The following is a 22,604-nucleotide window of genomic DNA, read 5'->3' as shown; positions in this document are numbered from 1 at the left end:
TTCCTCCTAGTATGCTGGCTGCTGCTGCTGCTTATTAGTGTCTTTTGCTGCCTATTGTCTTAATACCTGATCTTTAAATATTTTAGTTCTACAGGACTCCATTGTAGCTTAGAAGCTCCGTTGGAGCTTCTACAGCTCCGTTGTAGTTCTCCAGAGTTCTGCTCTCCCCCTGGGTCATTTCATCCAGGTCTATGCTGAAATACCATGCTGTCAACATCTGGTTTTGTATTCTAGCTCAAATGAGTCTGATGAGGCCCAAATCTGAGTGTCCAACAGCCTTAGTCACCATTTCCACTTCATTGTTTCATAGACACTTTGAAATCAACATATCCTAAACTAATGGTATGTTTATCCTTCCTCTTTTCTGCCTTCAGTGTTACCCATCTTAGTGGCCCTACTGTCCAACAAGGTTTTTTTTGTTTGTTTTTTGTTTGTTTTTAAATATTTTTAATAATTTGAGAGAGAATACGAGAGAGAGCACAAGCAGGGGAGCAGCAGAGGGAGAGGGAGAAGCAGGCTCCTTACCTAGCAGGGAGTCCCATGTGGGGCTCTATCCCAGGACCCCAGGATCATGACCTGAGCCAAAGGCAGATATTTAACCGACTGAGCCACCCGGGCACCCCGTCCTACAGTTTTCATGCCAACAACCTACAAAGCTTTCTTAGTGTTTCCCTCTCCCTAACTGCTGCATGCTGAGTCAATGACAGATTCTTCCAATTCTCCCTCCAAAGTAAATCTCAATTTCATCCATTTCACCATCTTTATTGCTTCCAAGTTCAAGCCACCTGTAATTTTTGCTTCTTTGACTACACTCCTTTTTTTTTTTTTAAAGTTTTTTTAATTTTTTTTTTTTTTTAATTTATGATAGTCACAGAGACAGAGAGAGAGGCAGAGACACAGGCAGAGGGAGAAGCAGGCTCCATGCACCGGGAGCCCGATGTGGGATTCGAACCCGGGTCTCCAGGATCACGCCCTGGGCCAAAGGCAGGCGCCAAACTGCTGCGCCACCCAGGGATCCCCTTTGACTACACTCTTAATGCTTTCTCCACATACAGCCAGTGATTGCAATACTCTTTTGCCTACCTCTTCAGCTTTGTTTCATGCTCCTTTTCCCCCTTGCTCATTATAATTTCATTACTGGCCTTTTCTTCTTCCTTTTCTTCCTCTTCTTCCTCTCCTCCTCCTTCTCCTTCTCCTCCTCCTCCCCCTCCTCCTCCTTCCCCTCCTCCTCCTCCCTTTTTTCTTCTTCTAGTTTTTTTTTTGTTTTTTTGTTTTTTTTTTTTAAAGTAAATTCTAACCCCACCTTGGGCTCTACTTCACAACTCTGAGATTAAGAGTCACATGCTCTACCAACTAAGTCAGCCAGGTGCCCCTCATTACGGGCCTTTTCATTTCCTTAAATACATCATCCCCTGTAATGTCTTTGCATTTTCTCTTCTTTCTGGTTACCGTGTAGATTTCAATCTTTCCATATTACCTAAATAACTCATATTCATCCTTTTTTTTTTTTTTAAGATTTTATTTGTTTATTCATGAGAGACAGAGAGAGAGAGGCAGATACATAAGCAGAGGGAGAAGCAGGCTCCCTGTGGCGAGCCTGATACAGTACTCGATTCCAGGACCCTGGGATCACAACCTGAGCCAAAGGCAGATGCTCAGCCACTGAGCCACCCAGGTGCCCCACTCATATTCATCTTTCAGAGCAAAGCTTAGATTATTACCCTCTCTTCCTTAATTTCCCAGCCTCTTATATTTGCCTGATAGACACTCTTATAATACCATGTCATTTTCCTTCTTAGCATTTCTGACAGTTGTAATTATATGATTACATGGGTTCCCTCATTTGGATTTTAAGGTTCAAGGGATTAAGGACAATTATGTCTCATTCTCCAGTATAGTCCCCAATTCATAGTTCAGTGCCTAACACATAGTAAATGAGTAATGCCTAAGAAATATTACACTACGTCTTACACTCCTTCCACCTCAAAACGCACTTTTCCAGATGTGCAATATGATGTTATACCTCTCTAATTTTGCATTAATAATCCTCTTAACCTAGAATTACCTTTCTTCCACTAAGGCCCAATTTGATTTTTTTAAATTAACATATAATGTATTACTGGTTTCAGAGGTAGAGTTCAGTGATTCAGCAGTCTTATATAATACCCATTGCTCATTACATCATGAGTCCTCCTTAATGTCCATCACCCAATTACCCCCCTCTCCCCTCTAAGGCCCAATTTGAATATTACCTACTCCATGAAAAATTCCTGAATTCTACCCCAATTTAGTCTACCCTAATTTAACCAGTCCTTTTTTAATATATTAAAGAATATATTAATATATAGTCAGCCCTCCCATAATATATTTTCTTTGTAAGGTTTATTTCATTCTTTATTATCTAAAACTTGATTAAGATCATGTCTGTTCTCATGCCTGTCTCCTCCACTAAATAAGAACTCCCTGAAAATAAATATCTTTGTGTTTCCTATGGCATCCAGTTTGTCTAGTATATTGCACATGCTCAATTCATGTTAGGGAAGTAGAGGATATTCTGTATCCTGTATCAACCAATCTCTCTAATTTTTCCATGTTGGGGATCCCTGGGTGGTGCAGTGGTTTAGCGCCTGCCTTTGGCCCAGGGCGTGATCCTGGAGACCCAGGATTGAATCCCACGTTGGGCTCCCTGTATGGAGCCTGCTTCTCCCTCTGCCTGTGTCTCTGCCTCCTCTCTCTGTGTCTCTCATGAATAAATAAATAAAATTAAAAAAAAAAAAAGAAAGTTTTCATTTTTCCATGTCTTCCTGGGAGAGTTCTCATTTTTAACCGGGTAGAACTATACTCTTTTTTATACCAGGGTCATTGAGTTCAGGGCTTTTGATGGGAGAAGAGTTTGAAAGTTCTGGCCATTCATTCATTCATTTATTTATTAAGTTCTGGCCCTTTATTGTTGAAATATACATTGTTTGGGGTCCATTTGTACACTAGCCCCATAATGACCTATCTCCTTGATTTGAATGAGGCTTCAGGTTCTCTGAGGCCAGTATGGATATGTTATAATTCAGTATTCATTTCAGTAGAAAGGAATGTTGATTCTACAACCTCTTTCCTACCTGGTTGGTATTCTTTCTATGCCTCTCTTTAAAATGCAGAGTTGGTTTGAAATTTTCTTTCTCTTCATTTCATGAAAATAAACACATATACATACAATTACACAATTCATTTACCTAGAGACAACCATCAGTAATATCTTGGTATATATTATTTCAACTGTTCATCTTCTGTTTATTAATTCATTAAACAAATATTTACCAATCTCTAAGAAAGCAACAGGCACTATTTTAGATAGGGGGAAGTATAGCAGGGAACTATACAGACAAGGTTCTAATTTTCATGAAATAGGAGAAGATAATAAATAAACAAGTATGGGTTAGGTTATGACAAGTGCCTAAAAAAAGAAAACAGGATAAGGGATATAGAGTAGTTATAGAAAATTATTCGTATAAAATGACACTTGACAGTCTATGTCTATTTACATATTTTATTGATTATTCAAATGTATTTAGTTTCTTGCTTTTTTTTTTTTTTTAATTTTTTATTTATTTATGATAGTCACAGAGAGAGAGAGGCAGAGACACAGGAGAAGCAGGCTCCATGCACCGGGAGCCTGATGTGGGACTCGATCCAGGGTCTCCAGGATCGCGCCCCGGGCCAAAGGCAGGCGCCAAACCGCTGCGCCACCCAGGGATCCCCTCTTGCTTCTTTCAATATATCATGAACATCTTTTCCACATTAATAAATAGATTTCTATGGTATAATTTTTTTTTTGGTATAGTTTTTAATGACTTTATTTTTTCATTGTTGCACAAATACCAACATTTATTTAACCAATCAGATCACCTTCCATTTGACTTAATAATTTACTTTGGATAAATGTCAAGGAGTGGAATTGCTAGGTCAAAGGGTATAAAGAATTTTGAAGTGTATAATATATATTCTTAGATTATCTTTCAGAAAGATGATGCCATTTAAGATTTGCCAGCAATGGGGATCCCTGGGTGGCGCAGCGGTTTGGCGCCTGCCTTTGGCCCAGGGCGCAATCCTGGAGACCCGGGATCGAATCCCACATCGGGCTCCCGGTGCATGGAGCCTGCTTCTCCATCTGCCTGTGTCTCTGCCTCTCTCTCTGTGACTATCATAAATAAATAAAAATTAAAAAAAAAAAAAAAAGATTTGCCAGCAATGTATACACGTTCCCATCCCTTACCTGCTGGATATGATTTATTGAGTGACTTTTGAATAAGACTCTAGTAGTAATTCAAAGATTATCTTTGAAGTCTGTTTTCCTTTCTCTAGCCTGTCTTCCTCTTCTCACCAGCCCTAGTTCCTTGATCTTCTCTCCTCATTCATACTTCCTCCCTCCTTCTTCTTCCCTCCCTCCCTCCCTCCTCCTTCTTCCAAATTATTTTTTTCTGTGCCTCTTTCCCCAACATTAATCAAAGCTCTCATTTCCTGAGTACCTTGTTCTTAGCTTGCTGACACATGAATTCATATTAAGGTATTTATTATTGACAATCTGGGGAGTCTATGTGTTTCAAAAAGGATTCATGTTAACTCAGAGGTGTTAAATTCTAATGATGGTATTTTAGGCAGTTTGAAATATTTTATCCAGATTCTTTTAAGTCATCCCATGTAGATGACTGTCTGCTTTATCTGTGCACAACATCAGCCCTACTCTCCAGTTTTGCATACCAGGGTGTGTCTGTGATAAGTGGGTTCACTATTATGTGTTTTCTGCATTTTCTTAACCTGTTAGTTACCTCTTCCATGTTGCTTTTTCTTTTCTTTTTAGTTATCATTATGATTTTTAAATTTATTGTATTTTATTGCATAGGGAACAGATTCAATATCTGTCGAAGGTTATATAGTAAAAAGACTCCTGTCCATCCTTGTTCTGTACTTCCCCTCTCCAGAGGCAGCCAGTGTTTCCATAATCTTGAGTATTTTCCTAAATATCTTAGGATGTATAAGTAAACATATTGCCATTACGATATATTCTCCATGATAAGGTAGTACTATGGAATCTAGTTCTGTTTGAGCCTTGTAGACAGATTTCTCATGAGATTTTCCCCCAGATTATTTATAGCTTTAGGCACTAGAAATATGTCATATGGCCCGATATCTACTATTGCAGTAAGCTACCTGCTTTTTCTGAGAGAAGATAGATTTAGAATTCCTTCTGAGTGCAGGTGTTTTCCCCTCTAGGAATCAAAGGTAAACAGTGAGAATTCCCATACTAAGAGCCCCAAGCCTGCTGAGAGCCCCCAGCCAGCTGCTAAGCAGTCTGATCAGCCTATTGCTGCCTATGAGTATTACGATGCTGGCAATCACTGGTGCAAAGACTGCAACACCATCTGTGGGACCATGTTTGACTTCTTCACTCATATGCACAATAAGAAGCACACACAGGTAGGTATCTTGCCCACTGTTATTTCCATTCTTGCCCTCCTTCTCCTCAAACTTCTACACCCCCATCTGCATTACAAAGCTGGAAAATGAAACATTCTCCAAAGGGCAGGAGCCCCAATCTGAAGAGCCAAGAGATACCAACAAAGGAGACACCATCCCCAGGGCTCAGTCCAGGGGACCTGCCTGTAACTAAACACCATGACAAGTGTAAGTGAGGCTTCTGCCTCTTTTGATTCCTTGAGTACCTGATTATTTCTTTCATTTTATCCATTGCTAGTACTTGCTCTAACATTTGTTTACCTTTTCCACAGGTGATTTCCGTTTAACAGTTGGCAGAGAGGGTGGGGGTGGGTAGCTGGGGGCTTCTGGTCCTCCTGGTGTGGGGGAAAAAAAAGAAAAAAGTGGGTCATTGAATTTTAGTGCTGTTGTGTGAGCGCCTCTGCCTCTCGCAAATAGACCCTGGATCCTTACAACAGACCTTGGGCTTCAAAGACCCAGAGTGAGGCCAAGCAAGATGCTGTAAAGCGTACTGACAAGATAACTGTTCCTGCAAAAGGTATGTCCATCCCCCCATCCCCCACCTCCTTTGTAGTTTCCTTACATTTAGCCAAAGAAGAGGTGCCCCTGAACTAAGGTGCTAGGAAGTAGCATAGGGCGAGATATAACCATTTTGTTAACAAAGGTGTAAGAATCCCTATTAGATCCGGAAGAAATAAAGCGAGATCTATAAAACAAAAATGATCTTTACCTATATGGCCAAAATTCTGACAGATGTTAAACTTATACATACCTACTTTAAAAATAGAACTGAGAAAAAAAATAAAAATAAAAAATAAAAATAGAACTGAGGGACAGCTGGCTGGCCCAGCCAGTAGAATATTCAACTCTTGATCTTGGGGTCATGAGTTCAAGCCCCATAAAGTGTGGAGCCTACTTTAACAACAAAAGAAAATTTAAATGCACCAAAATTTTATTCATTTGAAATCCAGGTTAAAAAAGAACAGTAAAAGATACAGAAATTTAACTACCTTTTCAACTAAGAACTCTAAAACATTTTTGAACAGTTGTTATTGGGGGTGAGTTGAGAAGTAGGAAGTTTCTTTGTCTTTATACTTCTCAATTTCTTACCTTCGTAAGTCATTAATGCTGCTCCTTTAGATCTATAGAAGGTAGATTTCTGAGTAATTAGTACCAACACGATAGATCCTCATACAAATGGTACTGAGCTAGCTATTTGGGAGTATAGTTTTAAAATTTCTTATGCTTAGTGGTAGTTGGAGTCTGAGGAGTATCAACAACAGAAATGAGTCTGGCACAGAAATTCCTGAATTAACTAGTTAGTGTTCCCAAGAGGGAGAAGGGCTAGAGGTCCTAAGTACAAGCTTTAAATTAGAAGACTATGCCATTTGGATTCATCTAAATGCTACTTCTGACTTGACAGTGTGGGTAAGGTCCTATATACCATTAACTTTTTTACTACAAAGGGGAAGTGGGATTTCCTTTACTTACACCTGGGTGGAAATGACTTATTTTCTTGACTTCTGCTGCTTTCAGGTTCTGAGTTTCTGATTCCCATCACTGGATATTACTGCCAGCTCTGTGAGGAGTTTTTGGGGGATCCAATCTCTGGAGAGCAACATGTGAAGGGTCACCAGCACAATGAGAAATATAAGGTTGGTCTTTGTAGTCTTTGTAGAGTTTTCCACTTTCTATAGTAATCCTTTTGACTTTGTCAAACAACTTCAGAGTCAGAAAAAGTCACTCATACTTTAAATTCCATGTAATCACTAGGAAGGTGTCTTCAATCCTATTAAAAGATGCTGACCTGGTAGAACCATCTGTATCTTTGAAGATGACTCTACATTAGGGGTTTCTACCAATTGAATTCTAACAGTAACAGGGCCAAGATTTTCTTTCTTTTTGTATTTTGACCAGTTGTTGAGCCTGTATCTTTTCTTTTCCCAGAAATATGTGGTTGAAAACCCATTGTATGAGGAGCGGCGGAATCTGGACCGCCAAGCTGGCTTGGCTGTGGTCCTAGAGACAGAACGGCGACGGCAGAGTGAGCTAAAGCGCAAACTTAGTGAGAAACCAAAGGAAGAGAAGAAAGAAAAAAAGGCAAAGGTCATGAAGGAAATAAAAGAGGATGACAAAGTCTCTGAGGAATTAGAGGACCAACTCTCTGAGGGTGGGAACTCCCCTGAAAAGACTGAAAATAAAAGGAAGGCTAGCATCAAACTCCAGTTAAAGGAAGAGGTAAAGAAAGAATCACCAACATCTTCCTCTTTTGGGAAATTCAGCTGGAAGAAGCCAGAGAAAGAGGAGGAAAAAAGTTCAGTGGCCCCAAGTATTTCTAAGGAAGAGGTTGTAGAAAACAGTAAGGACAAAGAGGATGGCAGAGCTGAGGCTGGGAAGGCAAAGCCCATAAAAATCAAGCTCTCTGGGAAGACAGTTGTTGCACATACGAGCCCTTGGATGCCTGTTGTCACAACTTCAACCCAGACAAAGATCCGACCCAACCTGCCTATCCCATCCACGGTACTCCGCAAGTCCGGTTCAGCCACGGTGAGCAAGCCAGCTCCTCTTAACACCTTTCTATCCATCAAGTCTTCTGGAACTACTGCTAAGCCTCTGCCAGTGGTTAAAGAGTCTTCAGCTGATCTCCTCTTGCCTCCCGACATTATTTCCAAAGCATTTGGAGGGGAAGAGGTGATTCTGAAAGGGTCTCCAGAGGAAAAAATGGTACTGGCTGAAAAGAATGAGCCATCCCATATACCTGAGCAAATGCTGCCACCTCCTCCACCGCCCCCTCCACCACCACCCCCACCACCCCCAGTCATACCTCATCTAGCTTCCCCATCTCCTGCTCAAGCAAATGCTGTCTTAGCGCCGGTCAAATCAAACCCAGCAGTATCTCCCACTCTCAGTCCTGGCTTCCTGGGTCCTAACATTTTGAATCCTGTGTTGCCAGTAGCCATCATGGCCTCAGCACAACCAGCTGTCATTCCTTCGGATGAGACGGCTCCTGGGGTGAGTGAGAGTGACAGGGACCAGACCCTTTTCTCTGTGTTAGTGCGCCCTCCACCTCCCCTCTCAAGTGTGTTCAGTGAACAAGCCAAAAAATTGGAAAAGCGAAATTCATGCTTAGCTACAGCCAATGCTAAGGACCTATATGATATATTCTACAGTAGTGGTGGAAAGGGGGCCCCTGAGACTAAGCTGAGTGGTGGTCTTTTGGCCAATGGGGAAAATAGCACTCTTTCTAGAGTCGAAAGTTCAGACACCTCTTCCACTTCTACGTTGAACAACATTGCATCCCAAGAGGAGTTGCCTCCAGATAGAAATTTGATCTCTGCTCCTTTAGTCAGCAACCCTGAAAAGCCCATTGCAAAAACTGTGGTGTCTCTAGGGAAATGGTCAGTTGTGGAATGCACAGACTCAAAAAGCAGAGGCAGTAGCTATGGCTTCCTACAGCCTCTGACAAGGTTGTGCCAAAGCAGGCCTTATGAAACTGTTACCCCAAAGACAGACACTTTGGCCATGTGGACTTGTAGCTCCTTACAAAGTGATGCTAATAGGGATATATCTCCAGGAGGAAAAACTGAACTTGACCTGGGAGAGCCAGGGCCACCAGGTGTAGATCCAGACCCTCTGCTGTCAGATATACATGGTCATATCATGGAATCTCAGAATTTGGTAGAAGCCCACCTTATGGAAGCTGGTAATCAGGATGAGGAAAACCAAGAGCTCCACAAATCAAAGGATTGTGGGGAAAGTATGGCAGAGGCAAATAGTGAACTAAAAGAAAAGAGACCAAAGCTTTCTGAGGGGATTGTAGGAGAGAAAACAGGTATCAGTGTTGAGCCCAATAGCATAGAGGATTCTAAATTGAACAGTGGGAACAGATGTGCATGGGAGGAAGAAATTGAACAGCCCAAGTTGCAGATGACTGACAAAAAGGCTGAACAGTCCAAAAAATTGATGACAGGAAGTGAAACTCAAAGTAAAGTAGTGATTGACTTGAGTGCACAGGCTCTCTCTTCCACAAAGGCAAAAATAGACTCATTTCCTTCAGAAGCTAGATCTTTACTCCAGAACCCACAAAATGTACCTGTAAAAATTTCTGCCCCAGAATTGCTTCTCCAGTCCCCAGCCAGATCAGATACGTGTTTAACAGATAGTGCAGAGGAGCAAGGAGTCTCATCTGGTAATGAAGAGTGGCTAGAAAATTCAGCTCCAGAATCAGCTTCCAGAACTAGTTACAGAAGCCTCAAACTCAAGAGAGAAAGATCAAAAGACGTTCAGGGTAAAATGATTTATGAACTGGCTGTTTGGGATGAGAATAAGAAGTCAGAGACCTGGGAGAGCCCAGAGAAACCAGAAGCAGAAGCCTTGGAGCTACGAGATGTCCATCCAGAATTAACTGTGACAATAGAAAGCAAGGCCTTGGAAGACTTTGAAGTTACAGACTTAAAAGTAGAAGAGCTTGCTGCCCTTGGGAACCTGGGGGATATGAGTGTTGATTTCTGCAACACTCGAGTAGACCAAGCACATAGATCTCCAACTGCCCTGTCTCAGAACGTATGTGAAGAAAATTCTATGTCACCTGTAGGATGTAATCCCTCCACTCTCACTGACTTGGAATCAATCCCATCCTTTTCTGAGTTTCCATTAGATTCTCCCAAAACCCTGGTGCTTAACTTTGAAGCAGAGGGTGAACAAAACTCATCTAATCCCAGAAGTGGAAGGATCACTCCTAACATTTTGAAAAGTAGACTTCCTATAGAAAATGTTGACCTTGGTTTGGGGAGCCTAGAGGGAACACACCAAGCACTTGACCTATTAGCAGGAGGAATGATGCCTGAGGAAGTAGAAGAAACTTCTCAATTAGAGAAACAAGATTCACTCAGATTGGAATCGGAAACAATTAACCCTGCTGGCCTCGGGCCATCTCCTTGCCTTCCAGACCTTGTTGAATTTGTTACTCGGACATCTGGAGTTCAAAAAGAGAAGTTATGTTCTCCTCTCTCTGAGCAAGGTGACCCTCCTGGGTGTAGTTCCCTGGAGATGGGACCACTACAGCTAGAAATACCGAAAGTATCCATTACACAGGTAGCAATTCCTCAAGTAGATGAGGATTGTGACCACCCTTTGAATTTGGTAAAATCTCTGGCCTCAGGGTCCCCTACAAGGGAGCAAGTAGTTGGAGGCAATATGGTCCCTCAGGAAATACCTGTACAAGAAGCACCAGTTGCTGCCACCCAGGACCACACAGCATCCTGTGTTCATGACTAAGAATACACATCCAGAGCTACTTATGGATGAATCAGATTGGCTTCTAGAAATCAGGTGCCCAGATGATCCAGGACTAGTTGGCTATCTCATCTGGAACCTACACCAAGCGATGTCATCAGCATCTTACAGTAAATGTTCGTGGAAGCCAAAAAATTTACCTCTTTTCCTTTTTTCCCTCTTTTTCCGTAAGATACCAGACAAATCAATCATAACTTCTATACATATCTGTAAAAAAAAGTATTTTCTGTTAATTTTTTTTCCCAATTTACTTTCTCTTTGTCATTAAAATCAAATGTCTGTCTGGCTCACCACATAGTGTGCTTTGATTTGATTGTATTTTGGCTTTGACTCTGCCATTTCTGGAATGTGGGGGAGGAGGGAGACAAAGCTGACTTCTCCAATTGCTGTGTTGTATTCCTACCCAATTTCCTGGGCAGCTGATGGATCTCTAGGAGAAACACCAGAAAGCCTGCTGGAAAACTACTAATGAAGGAAGGATTGTTCATCTCTTAGGCTTCCATTTGGATGGGCCTGCCTTAACATTGTTTGAAATGCAGCGTGAGTAGCTCTTTTGTTTACTGTTTACTTCCTTGTGCCATGTCAATCCCATAGTTCCTTTATTCTGTTGCCTTTGCTTGAGATGGTCCTGCTAACTCACAAACCTATTTGGAAATGGCCTCAATAAACGTGGAAGAAAATCTAGCAGGTTCACTTTTGGAAGACGACAAATCGGTAAGGCTAATTCATGGCTGAATGCTAGGAGCAGATACGCTTTTTGGGTCACTTTTATTTTTGAAATGGCCTTTGTTCATTGTATTGTGATCCAGTAATACTTTATGTTATATTGTTTAGCAGCCATTTCTGTTCTGAAGAGATAGAAGAGCTGAAACTTGTTTTGGGATTGGACTCATTCTCTGTTCCACAATCCATATGTATTCCTTCCTCTACCTCTCCCTTTCCCAAGTTATTATCTCCACCATAGTGTGATGTTTTGGGTTGTACATTTTGTTTAAAAGATTAAAGAATTTTTGAGTTGGCTTGGACAAGTTTAATTTTATTTTTAATGTGTTAATTAATTGGAATAAATGCATTAACCTCATGTTTCTTTCTGGATTTTTGTTTTGAAACCACACACATTTGAACTCCACAGGAAAACTAGAAATGTGAACTCCTGCTGTCCTGTTGTCTATCTCCTCCCTCCTAGTTGTTTTCTCCCCACTTGTTAGGGCTACTTCTTTCATGTCAGATTCTGAAGTTATGTAGTCTATGCCTCAGTGCTGCCTGGTTGGGTACTGAGTAGGTGACAGAGGTCTGGTTTTGGCATCTTCCTATTGGGAAGCTTTTCATATATCCTTATGTTGGCTCTCCCTATGTTACTCTGGAAGCTGAGCTCCCCCTAGAACATTCATATTCTTGCTGAGGGCACTCTTAGGGATCAGAGAGCTTAGTCCTCAGATTCCCTAATCTCTGTTCCGGTTTCCTTTTGACATCCTTGTTAGAAATTTGTAACCTGGCTGAACAGAGGCGTCAGAGTCTTGTCTTCTACCCACTAAAAAACAATGCAAAGCTGATCTATTTTCCTAAGAATTCTTTTTTCACGGTTAACTTGTGTGCAGAGATGCAAAATCCTATGTTGAATTTGGGGAGGCTATTTAGTTTTTCTAGAGCCTTGGTAATGTCTATTTAGAAGATGTCCTGACCTGTTTTTCATTGTGTTGTGGAAAGAATATATATTTGGGAGTTAGGTCCGTGAGTGTTCCTCAGCCATTTGCCTTGCTGTGATTTTGGACAAGTTCACTTCATTGTGCCACGGATATTTTTTTTCCTTCTTTAAGATGATAATCATTGTCTCCACCTCCGCCCCAGATGTGTCCAGGGTCATGCCATCCAGAGTAGTCCTCCTAGGTCTGCTTTTTAGGCTGAAGCCTGAGTTTAATGCACCTTTCTGGCCTGGAAACCATAGACTGCCTCAGAAGGTGTCCTTTAGATGAACATAAACCCAGGTGAGCATCAGAAATATATTTGTTTTTCCAGAGAACCACTCCTTCCCTATTCTAGCAGCCTATCTGCAGGAATTCAGAGAACCTACAAGTTTAAAATGCCAGTTAATATTTTCAGGCCTATTCACTTAGTAAATTCACCTCCCTTTGGGGAGAGATGAATGGGTTTAGAGTAGGGAGGGGTTAATCTTATCCAGATCTCACTCATATCTTTACTCCTTCACCGGGGGAGTCAGAATCTTTCTTTAGGTTAGGAGGGGGACTCTTGGGAAGGGTAGGGAAAGGAAGAGAAACAAAATCTAGGAAGTACAGAAATAATTCAAGTAGTTGGGGCTAGAGTGCTTTGAGCTGTTTCTCTTCTATTTCTTGAAAACTTCAGGCTTTTTCTAAAATAATGCCTACTTGTAAGAAGCAATGGCATTCTTCATATCTGCCTTGAACTAGCAGAGGGAGAGCCTTTAGTCTGGGCAGGAAGTGTGATCCCTTTTTGATCAGTGGGATCTAGCTCTGGAGCCTATCCAGAGAAGCCCTGTGAAAGGAAAGGCAGAACTCAAACCCAGTTGCCAGCACCTAAAGATAGGCCCTATTTCTTTTTATTAAAAACTCTCACAGCACTGAATAAATGTTCACCTTTGGAGACAAAGGCACATGCAAGGAGGGGGCTCTAATCTTTACAGGTCACTTAAGATATCATATATAACTACTTTAAAATTCTGCAAACATCCGAAAAGTTTTTATTGGACTCCCTTAACTATGAGAATGCATTATCTGTAGTTAGGTTTAAATTTGGGCAAACACCTAATTTTACCTAAGTTATGTAAATAACCCCCCAAAATTCCCATTGGCTTTGTGAATGGAGACCTCTTGCTTCCTAAGCCATCTTTCTCCTATTCACAGCTAGCTTCAGGGCATATAAGACTCTTAATCTTTCTCGTAAGTATTCCCATTGTACCTAATACAGCTCCATCTCTCTAAAAAAAAAATTAAAAAGTCAAAAAGTTAGCTAATGCTTTGGTATCAAAGCATGTCAGGATATATATTCATTTTTCAGGCTGCCAGGTTCAGGGACTGAAGAAGAATGGTAAGGTGTTGGGTGGGGGTTGCAGGGAGGGTTGGACCTACAGATACAGGCATCCAACAGGGACATTAAGTGTATATTTAGAAAAGAAAAAAGTGGAGGCAGGTTCAGAGAGGAGACTGCCTATAAAGAAAGTGAGATGGTTTTGAAAAATATATTCCTGGGACACCTGGCTGGCTCAGTTGGTAGAGCATGTGACTCTTGATATTGAGGCCATGAGTTCAAGCTCCATGATGGGCCTAGAGCTTACTTAAAAAAATATATTCCTAAACCTTGGTTCTCACATTAACAAAACATACCTACTAAGCCTGGGATAAGAGAGAACCTAAGCAAGGTCTACGTTTATTAACAATTTTGTGAGAACATGGACCAATGAAAATAGTTTGTAATTGTGAACACATTTCTTTAGAGTTTTATTTTATAATAATATGTCATTTTTAACCAGAAAAATTATGTATATGCTAACAGTATTCATTGGGAAGCCAAGCAGTTGAACCGATAATGAACCTCTACCATTAAAAAAAAAACATTGCCATGCTCATTTGCCCTCAACCCTTACACTTTCAAAGGACCATGTATATTTTCACTGCACAGTGTGGTTCTACATTTATATGTTTATTTGATCAATCTATCCTTCTCCACACAACTAGATCATAAACTCTCCAAAGCAGGAAGGCTGTCTTTGTTTATGGTTTTTTATCATTGTATCCCCAAAGCACAGAAGCCAGACACGCATAAATTGCTCAATAAAAATTTGTTAAAAGAATCAACAACGTGGTAATAGTAGCTTTTTTTTTTTTAACTGATTGTGAATACTCAGCGATTTATAAGTGAGTAAAAGCTACAAATTGCTGACTGTATTTGTTGGGTACTTAGCACTCCAGAAACCAACTATCCCTGCTTCTGTCCTGGATCTTTGTATACAAAGCACTGTCTATGGCAATGAATGCATACTGAGGCTGCCAGTAACCTCTTCAGTTCAACAGCATTCTGGAATAATGGTGTCAGGCCAGGAAGGGGACACATTGCCCCTGAAGCTCCTGAAAGAAAAACAGGTTGGGAATGGGGATAGACTGACCTTCAAGTTAGCAATCAAAAGCTTTGGGAACTTTGATATTCAGATGGTTACCTTTTTCCTTCGAGCCAGATTTCATAGGCATGTTGAAATCAGTCAAACCCGGGATCCCTGGGTGGCGCAGCGGTTTGGCGCCTGCCTTTGGCCCAGGGCGCGATCCTGGAGACCCGGGATCGAATCCCACATCGGGCTCCCGGTGCATGGAGCCTGCTTCTCCCTCTGCCTGTGTCTCTGCCTCTCTTTCTTTCTCTCTCTGTGACTATCATAAATAAATAAATAAAAAATAAAAAAAAAAGAAATCAGTCAAACCCCAAATCTCTGATCTGGCCCAACATCCTCTTGTCACCTCATCAGAAACCTAAGTCAAGTTGCCAGTTTGATTTCTGAAAGGAAACAAAAAGCAAAAACAGTTTCTGTTAATGGAAGGAAGAGGAATGCTTTCACTTTTTATTCTGTATTTTTTGTTTCAACATCCTGACCATAAAATGTATTTTATATAAAATATAAATATTTCATGCACATATAAAATATGTACACACATGTAAAATATGTAATTTTATGTCAGTAACGATTATCATGTTGTGGAATTATAGACCAGGTTTTTTTTTTCCTTTTGCATACTTTTACGTATTAAAAAGTAGTGGTTTTTTTTTTTTAAAGTGTGTCTCCCACTCAGTGCATCCCTGTCTTCATTCCTCTCATCAATTTTATGCATTACAAATAGATCCTGCTTCTATTTCCTCAAGACTAAATTCCTCTACTCCCATCAATGCTGGGCAATATTCATTCTTCAATCTCCATTCTTGAAGAATTTTATTCTTTTGTTTTTTTTCCTCTCTCTTCCTCTTCCCTTTCTCTTGCCGCTATCTCTTTAGCTGGTTATGCACTTCCACGTGTACAAGCATTTGGACATGAAATTCTATAAATCAAGCTGCCTGTCTTCACAGAGCTTACTTTAATGCAGGTACACAAAAGATATCACAAAGTTTTTGTTGCATGCAAGAGAATAGAAGGTAATTTGTATCTAGATGTATAGAATAAAGGCTTTACAGGCTTTTGTTATTTCCACTCGTGGAGGATCAGGAGAGAAAGGTATTTTGTAGATACCTTTGTACCATGTAGATACCATGGAAATGAGCATGTTTAAGGGAAGTAAATAAGTAGGGTGAAAACAGAGGCAGAGTTACATGATACGAGGGTACAGAGAAAGATTGCAAAGAGGTAAAATCAACCATTTGGAGGTATCCTTTTCTTTCATTTCTCTGATGCTCCATCCCTGATAAACTTCTGCCCAGCTCTCCTGTAGCCTACCTACACAAGGATGCCTATGAAGACATTTACTGATTCTTGCCTACCTCTCTTCCTTTCTTTTCAGGAGCAGTTGCCAAAGTCCAAAATTCCAGAAGGAAGGACTACAAAAGACATCTCTGCCTCAGGGAGGCAGGGATAGGAGCCACAGAGACCAAAGAAATGATGAAGCACCTTGGAGGTCAGTAGGCAGTCACTTCTAGCGTCTGACTTCCAGAAGGTAGGTATGGCTGCTGGGTCGGGGATGGGTTGTGGAAAAGTCCCTGTGTTTTTAACCACCAGGAAATGGCAAGTTGGGTGAGCAAATATGTTGTGTATTTATGTCTGTATCTTTGTAGCAGTAGAAGAGGAACAAAATTAAGATAGGCATAGAGATGTATATTTTAAACTTGTCTCTCCTCATCTCAATTTATCTCCTAACGTCCATCTCTCATTTTGTGCCATGATATTTATGTTAAAGCTGTGCCTTTCAGGTATTCTCATCTTTGACCCTGGGCCCCCATGTTTCCAGCAAGTAGAACATCTTCTATCTCAGTTTCATTATTGGTCCATTTAAGAATGAAGGTAAAAATTGGATATGTCCTTAGAGGAGCAGAGTGAGTAGACAAAAGAGGTGAAGGGAAGGGAAGACAATCACAAATGTGGTTGAAAAATCCTGGGATTTCAGACTTCAGGACTGCTGTCTATCAGTTTCCACTAAGTCTTACTATCTCTCCTGTACACACATTGAAACATCTGGCACACAGAATTAGGCAGGAACCATTTCAGACTACCAAGGAAACCCTTTACTGTCTATCTAAAATGCTAGTAGGTGCTTCATTTACTCCTTTTTGCACTTGGGACTGTGGAGGATGAGAACCAAAATAAAATTTAGCTGACCTTTAAGTCCTTGAAACTCTGAGATCCATTTAAATCTGAGCTGCTCTTGATCCAGATTTACCCTTAAAACTGTTAGCCTACTTTTGTTCCTGATTTGTAAATCCAGGCATTTTTAGAGTCCCAGAGGGCTACCCAAAAAATTGTATGGTTTGGGTAGGCTTTGGGAATACTCCTAACATTACAAGTACGAAGAACTGCATAATATCCAACCAAAGCCATCAAAAGAGTAAGGAGTAAGGGATAAGCAGTATCTCAGGACCTTTGGCTATTGAGCTTAAATCAGTTAGAGACTACTCATTCCTAAGGCATGACCCTGTAGATGAAGCAATGGAAAGCATTCTGGTGCCAGAGCTGCCAACACTTTGTCTCTACCACTTTTAACTTTCTCTCCCTTGCTCCAGCCCAAGATCTGTTTCTCATCAGCTGCCACATTCCTCTGCTCAGGCAGGGACAATCAGGGCTATTGGTCACAGTTTTCATTCCTAACTATGACTCACCTACCTCCATTCTCCAGTGGTATCTGAGGTACACCTCCAAAATGTGCTCATCTGGGGGATCCCTGGGTGGCTCAGCGGTTTAGCGCCTGCTTTCGGCCCAGGGCGCAATCCTGGAGTCCCTGGATTGAGTCCCACGTCAGGCTCCCTGGATGGAGCCTGCTTCTCCCTCTGCCTGTGTCTCTGCTTCTCTCTCTCTCTGTGTCTCTCATAGGTAGGTAGGTAGGTAGGTAGGTAGGTAGGTAGGTAGATTAAAAAAAAAAAAAGTGCTCATCTGAAGGATGGACAGGAGGAAAGAGAACATTTCCAAAGTAATATTTTCCCATTGAACTTCTTATATTTGATATGCTAGAGTTCATATATATTATAAAAATATTTAAGATCCTTTTTATTGTAATATATTTCATATAACAGTAAATTTCTTGTAAGATTCACCATTTTAAAGTGTAAAATCCAGTGGTTTTTAATATCTTCAAGGTTGTGCAGCTATCACCACTATCTAATTCCAGAACATTTCTACCACCCCCCCAAAGAAACACATACCCATTAGCAGACACTCCCAATTATTCCCTACCCCAAAGTTGCTGGCAGTCACCAATCTGTTTTCCACCTCTGTGGATTTACCTATTCTGGGCAATTCGTATAAATAGAGTCATACAGTGTGTAGTCTTTTGTGTCTGGCTTTTTTTGTTTAACATATTTTCAAGGTTCATTCATCATGTTGCACTGTGTGTCAATACTTCACTGTATTTTGTGGTTGAATAATCTGCATGAATATACTACATTTTGTGTATCTACTAGTTGATGGGATTTAAAAAAAATATTTATTCATGAGAGACAGAGAGAGGCAGAGACATAGGCAGAGGGAGAAGCAGGCTCCAATGCAGGGAGCCCTATGTGGGACTCGATCCCAGGACTCCAGGATCATGCCCTGGGCCGGAGGCAGGCACTAAACTGCTAAGCCACCCAGGCGTCCCATTGATGGGATTTTGAGTTATTTCCAGTTTTCGGCTATTATGAATAGCGCTGCCGTGAACATTTGTATACAAGTGTTTATGTGAACGTAAGTCTTTCAGTTCTTTTTGGTATATCTTGAGTCACAAGGTAACTCTTTAAAAATAAAGTTTTATGTTAAAGTATAAGGTGCATATAAAAAACTAAAGTACACACATCACAAGTGTTAAGCCCCCAAATTTTAATGGAGTGACCACAGCTAGGTAACCAATACCCAAATAAAAAAAAATTAAATATGACCAACACCCCTGAAGCTCCTCTCATGTCCTCTTTCAGTCACTATTTTCCCAAAATATAACCATTTTTCTGACTGTATCTCAGGTATTGTGTTTTTATTTTTTATTTTTTAATGGAAATAAAATTCACATAACAACCACTTTAAAATGAACAAGCAAGGGACGCCTGGGTGGCTCAGCAGTTGGGCGTCTGCCTTTGGCGCAGGGTGTGATCCCAGTTCAGGGATTGAGTCCTGCATTGGGATCCCTGTGGGGAGCCTGCTTCTCCCTCTGCCTGTGTCTCTGCCTCTCCCTGTGTCTCTCATAAATAAGTAAATAAAATCTTTAAAAAAAAATGAACAAGTGACATTTAGTACATTCACAATGTTGTGTAACCATCATCTCTGTCTGGTTCCAAAATCTTTTCATTACCCCAAAATAAAACCTTGTGTCTATTAAGCAGTTAGTTCGGGATCCCTGGGTGGCGTAGCGGTTTGGCGCCTGCCTTTGGCCCAGGGCGCGATCCTGGAGACCCGGGATCGAATCCCACGTCGGGCTCCCGGTGCATGGAGCCTGCTTCTCCCTCTGCCTGTGTCTCTGCCTCTCTCTCTCTCTCTCTCTCTCTGTGTGACTATCATAAATAAATTTTAAAAATTAAAAAAAAATAAATAAAAACTAGAAAAAAAATTTAAAAATTTAAGCAGTTAGTTCTCATTCCTATCTCTCTGTACCCCTGGCAGTTACCAATTTGCTTTCTGTTTCTATGGATTTACATATTCTGGTTAATTTCACATAAATGGAGTCATAGGATATGTGACCTTTTCTGTCTGGCTTGTTTCACTTAGCATAATGTTTTTGAGGCTAATCCATGTTATAGCATGCATCAGTAGTTCATTACTTTTTATGGCTGAATAATATTCCATTGTATATGTATACCACAATTTGTTTATCCATTCATTTGTTGATAGACATTTGGGTTATTTCCACCTTTTAGCTACTGTGAATAGTACTGCTGTGAACATTCATGAATAAGTATGTGTTCAAATACCTGTTTTCACTTCTTTGAAATATATGACTAAAAGTGGAATTGCTGAGTCATATGATTATTTTATGTTTAACTTTTTGAGGAACTGCCATACTTTTCCACAGCACCTGAATCATTTTACATCCCTTTCAGCAATGTATAATGGTTCCAATTTCTCCATATTCATAACACTTGTTAATTTCTTTTTTTAATATAGCCATCCTAGTGTTTCATTGTGCTTTTGATTTACCTTTCCTTGATAACTAATGATATTGAGCATCTTTTCATGTACTTTTTGGTCATTTATGTATCTTCTTTACAGAAATCTCTATTCAAGTCATTTGCCCATTTTTTAACTGGATTGTTTGTCTCTTCTAAAATTGTAAGGATTCTTATATATTCTGGATACTAGACCTTTATCAGATTTATGATTTGCAGGTATTTTCTCCCATGCCTCATGTTGTCCTTTCACTTTCTTCATAATATCTCTTGATGTATAAAATTTTTTGATTGAATGCAATATATCCATTTTTTATTTTACTACTTGTGGTTTTGGCATAATATTTAAGAATCCATTGCCAAATACAAGACTATGAAGACTTAGCCCTGTGTTTTCTTCTAATAATTTTTTAGTTTTAGCTCTGATGTTTAGGTTGTTGATCTATTTTGAGTTAATTTTTGTATATAGTGTGAGGTAGGGGTCCAACTGCATCTTTTGTATGTGGATATACAGTTATGTCAGCACCATTTGTTAAGAAGAGACTGTTTTTTCAACATTGAATGGTCTTGGCATCTTGGTTAGAAATTGATTGGCTGTATATGTATGGATTTATTTGTGGACTCTCAATTCTATTCCATTGGTTTATAACCCATCCTATTGCCAGTACTACTCTATTTTGAACACTGTAGTTTTTTTTTTTTTTTTAAGATTTTATTTATTTATTTATGAGAGACACAGAGAGAGGCAGAGACACAGGCAGAGGGAGAAGCAGGCTCCATGCAGGGAGCCTGATGTGGGACTCCATCCCAAGTCTCCAGGATCACACCCCGGGCTGCAGGCGGCGCCAAACTGCTGCGCCACCGGGGCTGCCCTGAACACTGTAGTTTTTTGTAGTAAGTTTTGAAATTAAGAAGTATGAGATATCCAACTTTGTTCTCTCAAAATCATTTTGCTGTTTGGTCCCCCTTGTAGTTTCATATGAATTTGAAGAATGGCTTTTCATTTTTGCAAAAAGGGTCATTGGAATTTTGATAGGGATTGTTTAAAATCTGTAGATCACTTTGGATAGCATTACCATTTAAAAATATATTTTTTATTTATTTGAGGAAGAGAGAGAGATACCATGAATAGGGAGAGAGGAAGAGGAAGAAGCAGACTACCTGCTAAGCAGGGAGCCCAATGTAGGGTTCTGTCCCAGGACTCTGGGATCATGAGCTGAGTCAAAGACATATACTTAACTGATTGAGCTACTCAGGCACCCCTAGCATTACCATTTTGACAGTATTAGATCTTCCAATCCCTGAACATAGATGGGATGCCTTTTTGTTTGTTAAGTCTTCTTTAATATCTTTCAGCAGTATTTTGTACTTCTTGTGTATGTCTTTTACATCCTTGGCTAAATTTATTCCTGTATATTTTACTCTTTTGTATGCTATACTGAATGGAATTGTCTCGTAATTTCCTTTTGGATTATTTATTCAGATGTATAGAAACACAGTTTACCTTAATGTGTTGATCTTATCCCCTGAAACTTTGCTGAACTTAATTTCTTCTAGTTTTGTAGTTGTGGATTCATAATATATGATATATAATATAATATAATATATAATATAATATAAATAATATACATGTGTATAGGATCATGTCATTTGAGAATATATTTTTATTTCTTCCTTTCCAATTTGGTTACCTTTTATTTCTTTTTCTTGCCTTATTGCTCTAGATAGAACTTCCAGTACAATGTTTAAAAAGCAGTGATAAAAGTGACGTCCTTGTCTGGTTCCTACTTAATTATACGATTGTTCGCAATATTATCTTATTATAATGCTTTCTTATTTCTGGAAAGTCCCACTTTCATTTCTGATTTTAGTTATTTGCATCTTTTTTTTTTCCTAAGTAAATTTAGCTAAAGTTTTGCCAATTTCGTCAGTGTTTTCAAAGTACCAACTCTTGGTTGCATTGATTCTCTGTTGTTCTTCTGTTCCCTGTTTCATTTATCTCTGCTGTAACCTTTATTTCTTTCTTCCTACTGTCTTTTAGTTTGGTCGGCTCTTTTTTTTTTTTCTAGTTCCTTAGGGTATAAAGTTAAGTTATTGATTTGAGATCTTCTTTTTAAAAATGTTCATAGTTAAATTTCCCTCTTAGCACTGTTTTCACTGCATCCCATGTGTTTTGATATTTTTTTTATTTTCATTCATCTCAGTGTTTTATCATTTTCTTGTGAGTTCTTCTTTGACCCATTAGTTACTTAAGAGTATGTTTTGTGAATTTTCCAGTTTTCTGTTACTAATTTTTAGCTTTTTATATTGGAGAAGATATTTTGTATGATTTGTCTTTTAAAATACATTGTTTTGGGGATCCCTGGGTGGCGCAGCGATTTGGCGCCTGCCTTTGGCCCAGGGCGCGATCCTGGAGACCTGGGATCGAATCCCACGTCGGGCTCCCGGTGCATGGAGCCTGCTTCTCCCTCTGCCTGTGTCTCTGCCTCTCTCTCTCTCTGTGACTATCATAAATAAATAAAAAATAAAAAAAA

The 22,604-nt window shown here is 39.9% G+C and overlaps 1 protein-coding gene across 5 annotated transcripts in view; it reads left to right on the top strand.

The window, feature by feature from the left end:
- The window catches only part of ZNF318 (zinc finger protein 318), a 54,933-nt gene that overhangs the window by 18,680 nt on the left and 13,649 nt on the right, over positions 1-22,604 (top strand). For 3 of the 5 annotated variants that reach the window (XR_008665048.1, XR_008665049.1, XR_008665047.1), the window contains exons 7-8: positions 5,266-5,469; positions 16,293-16,445. Coding sequence is in view for 2 of the 5 variants with exons in the window: in XM_055329812.1 (XP_055185787.1) it covers positions 5,266-5,469; positions 5,926-6,025; positions 7,024-7,142; positions 7,435-10,764 (3,753 nt within the window). In the remaining 3 variants the exon portion in view is untranslated. Of the gene's footprint in view, positions 1-5,265; positions 5,470-5,925; positions 6,026-7,023; positions 7,143-7,434; positions 11,076-16,292; positions 19,438-22,604 lie in introns of those variants that run through there. The other 2 variants (XM_055329812.1, XM_055329814.1) reach the window with 2 other exon arrangements.

The sequence above is a fragment of the Nyctereutes procyonoides genome, unplaced genomic scaffold (genome assembly GCF_905146905.1).
Source record: "Nyctereutes procyonoides isolate TBG_1078 unplaced genomic scaffold, NYPRO_anot_genome, whole genome shotgun sequence".
NCBI classification, from domain to species: Eukaryota; Metazoa; Chordata; class Mammalia; order Carnivora; family Canidae; genus Nyctereutes; species Nyctereutes procyonoides.
The sequence above is the reverse complement of the archived record's forward strand: the minus strand, read 5'-3'. Positions and strand labels throughout refer to the sequence as shown.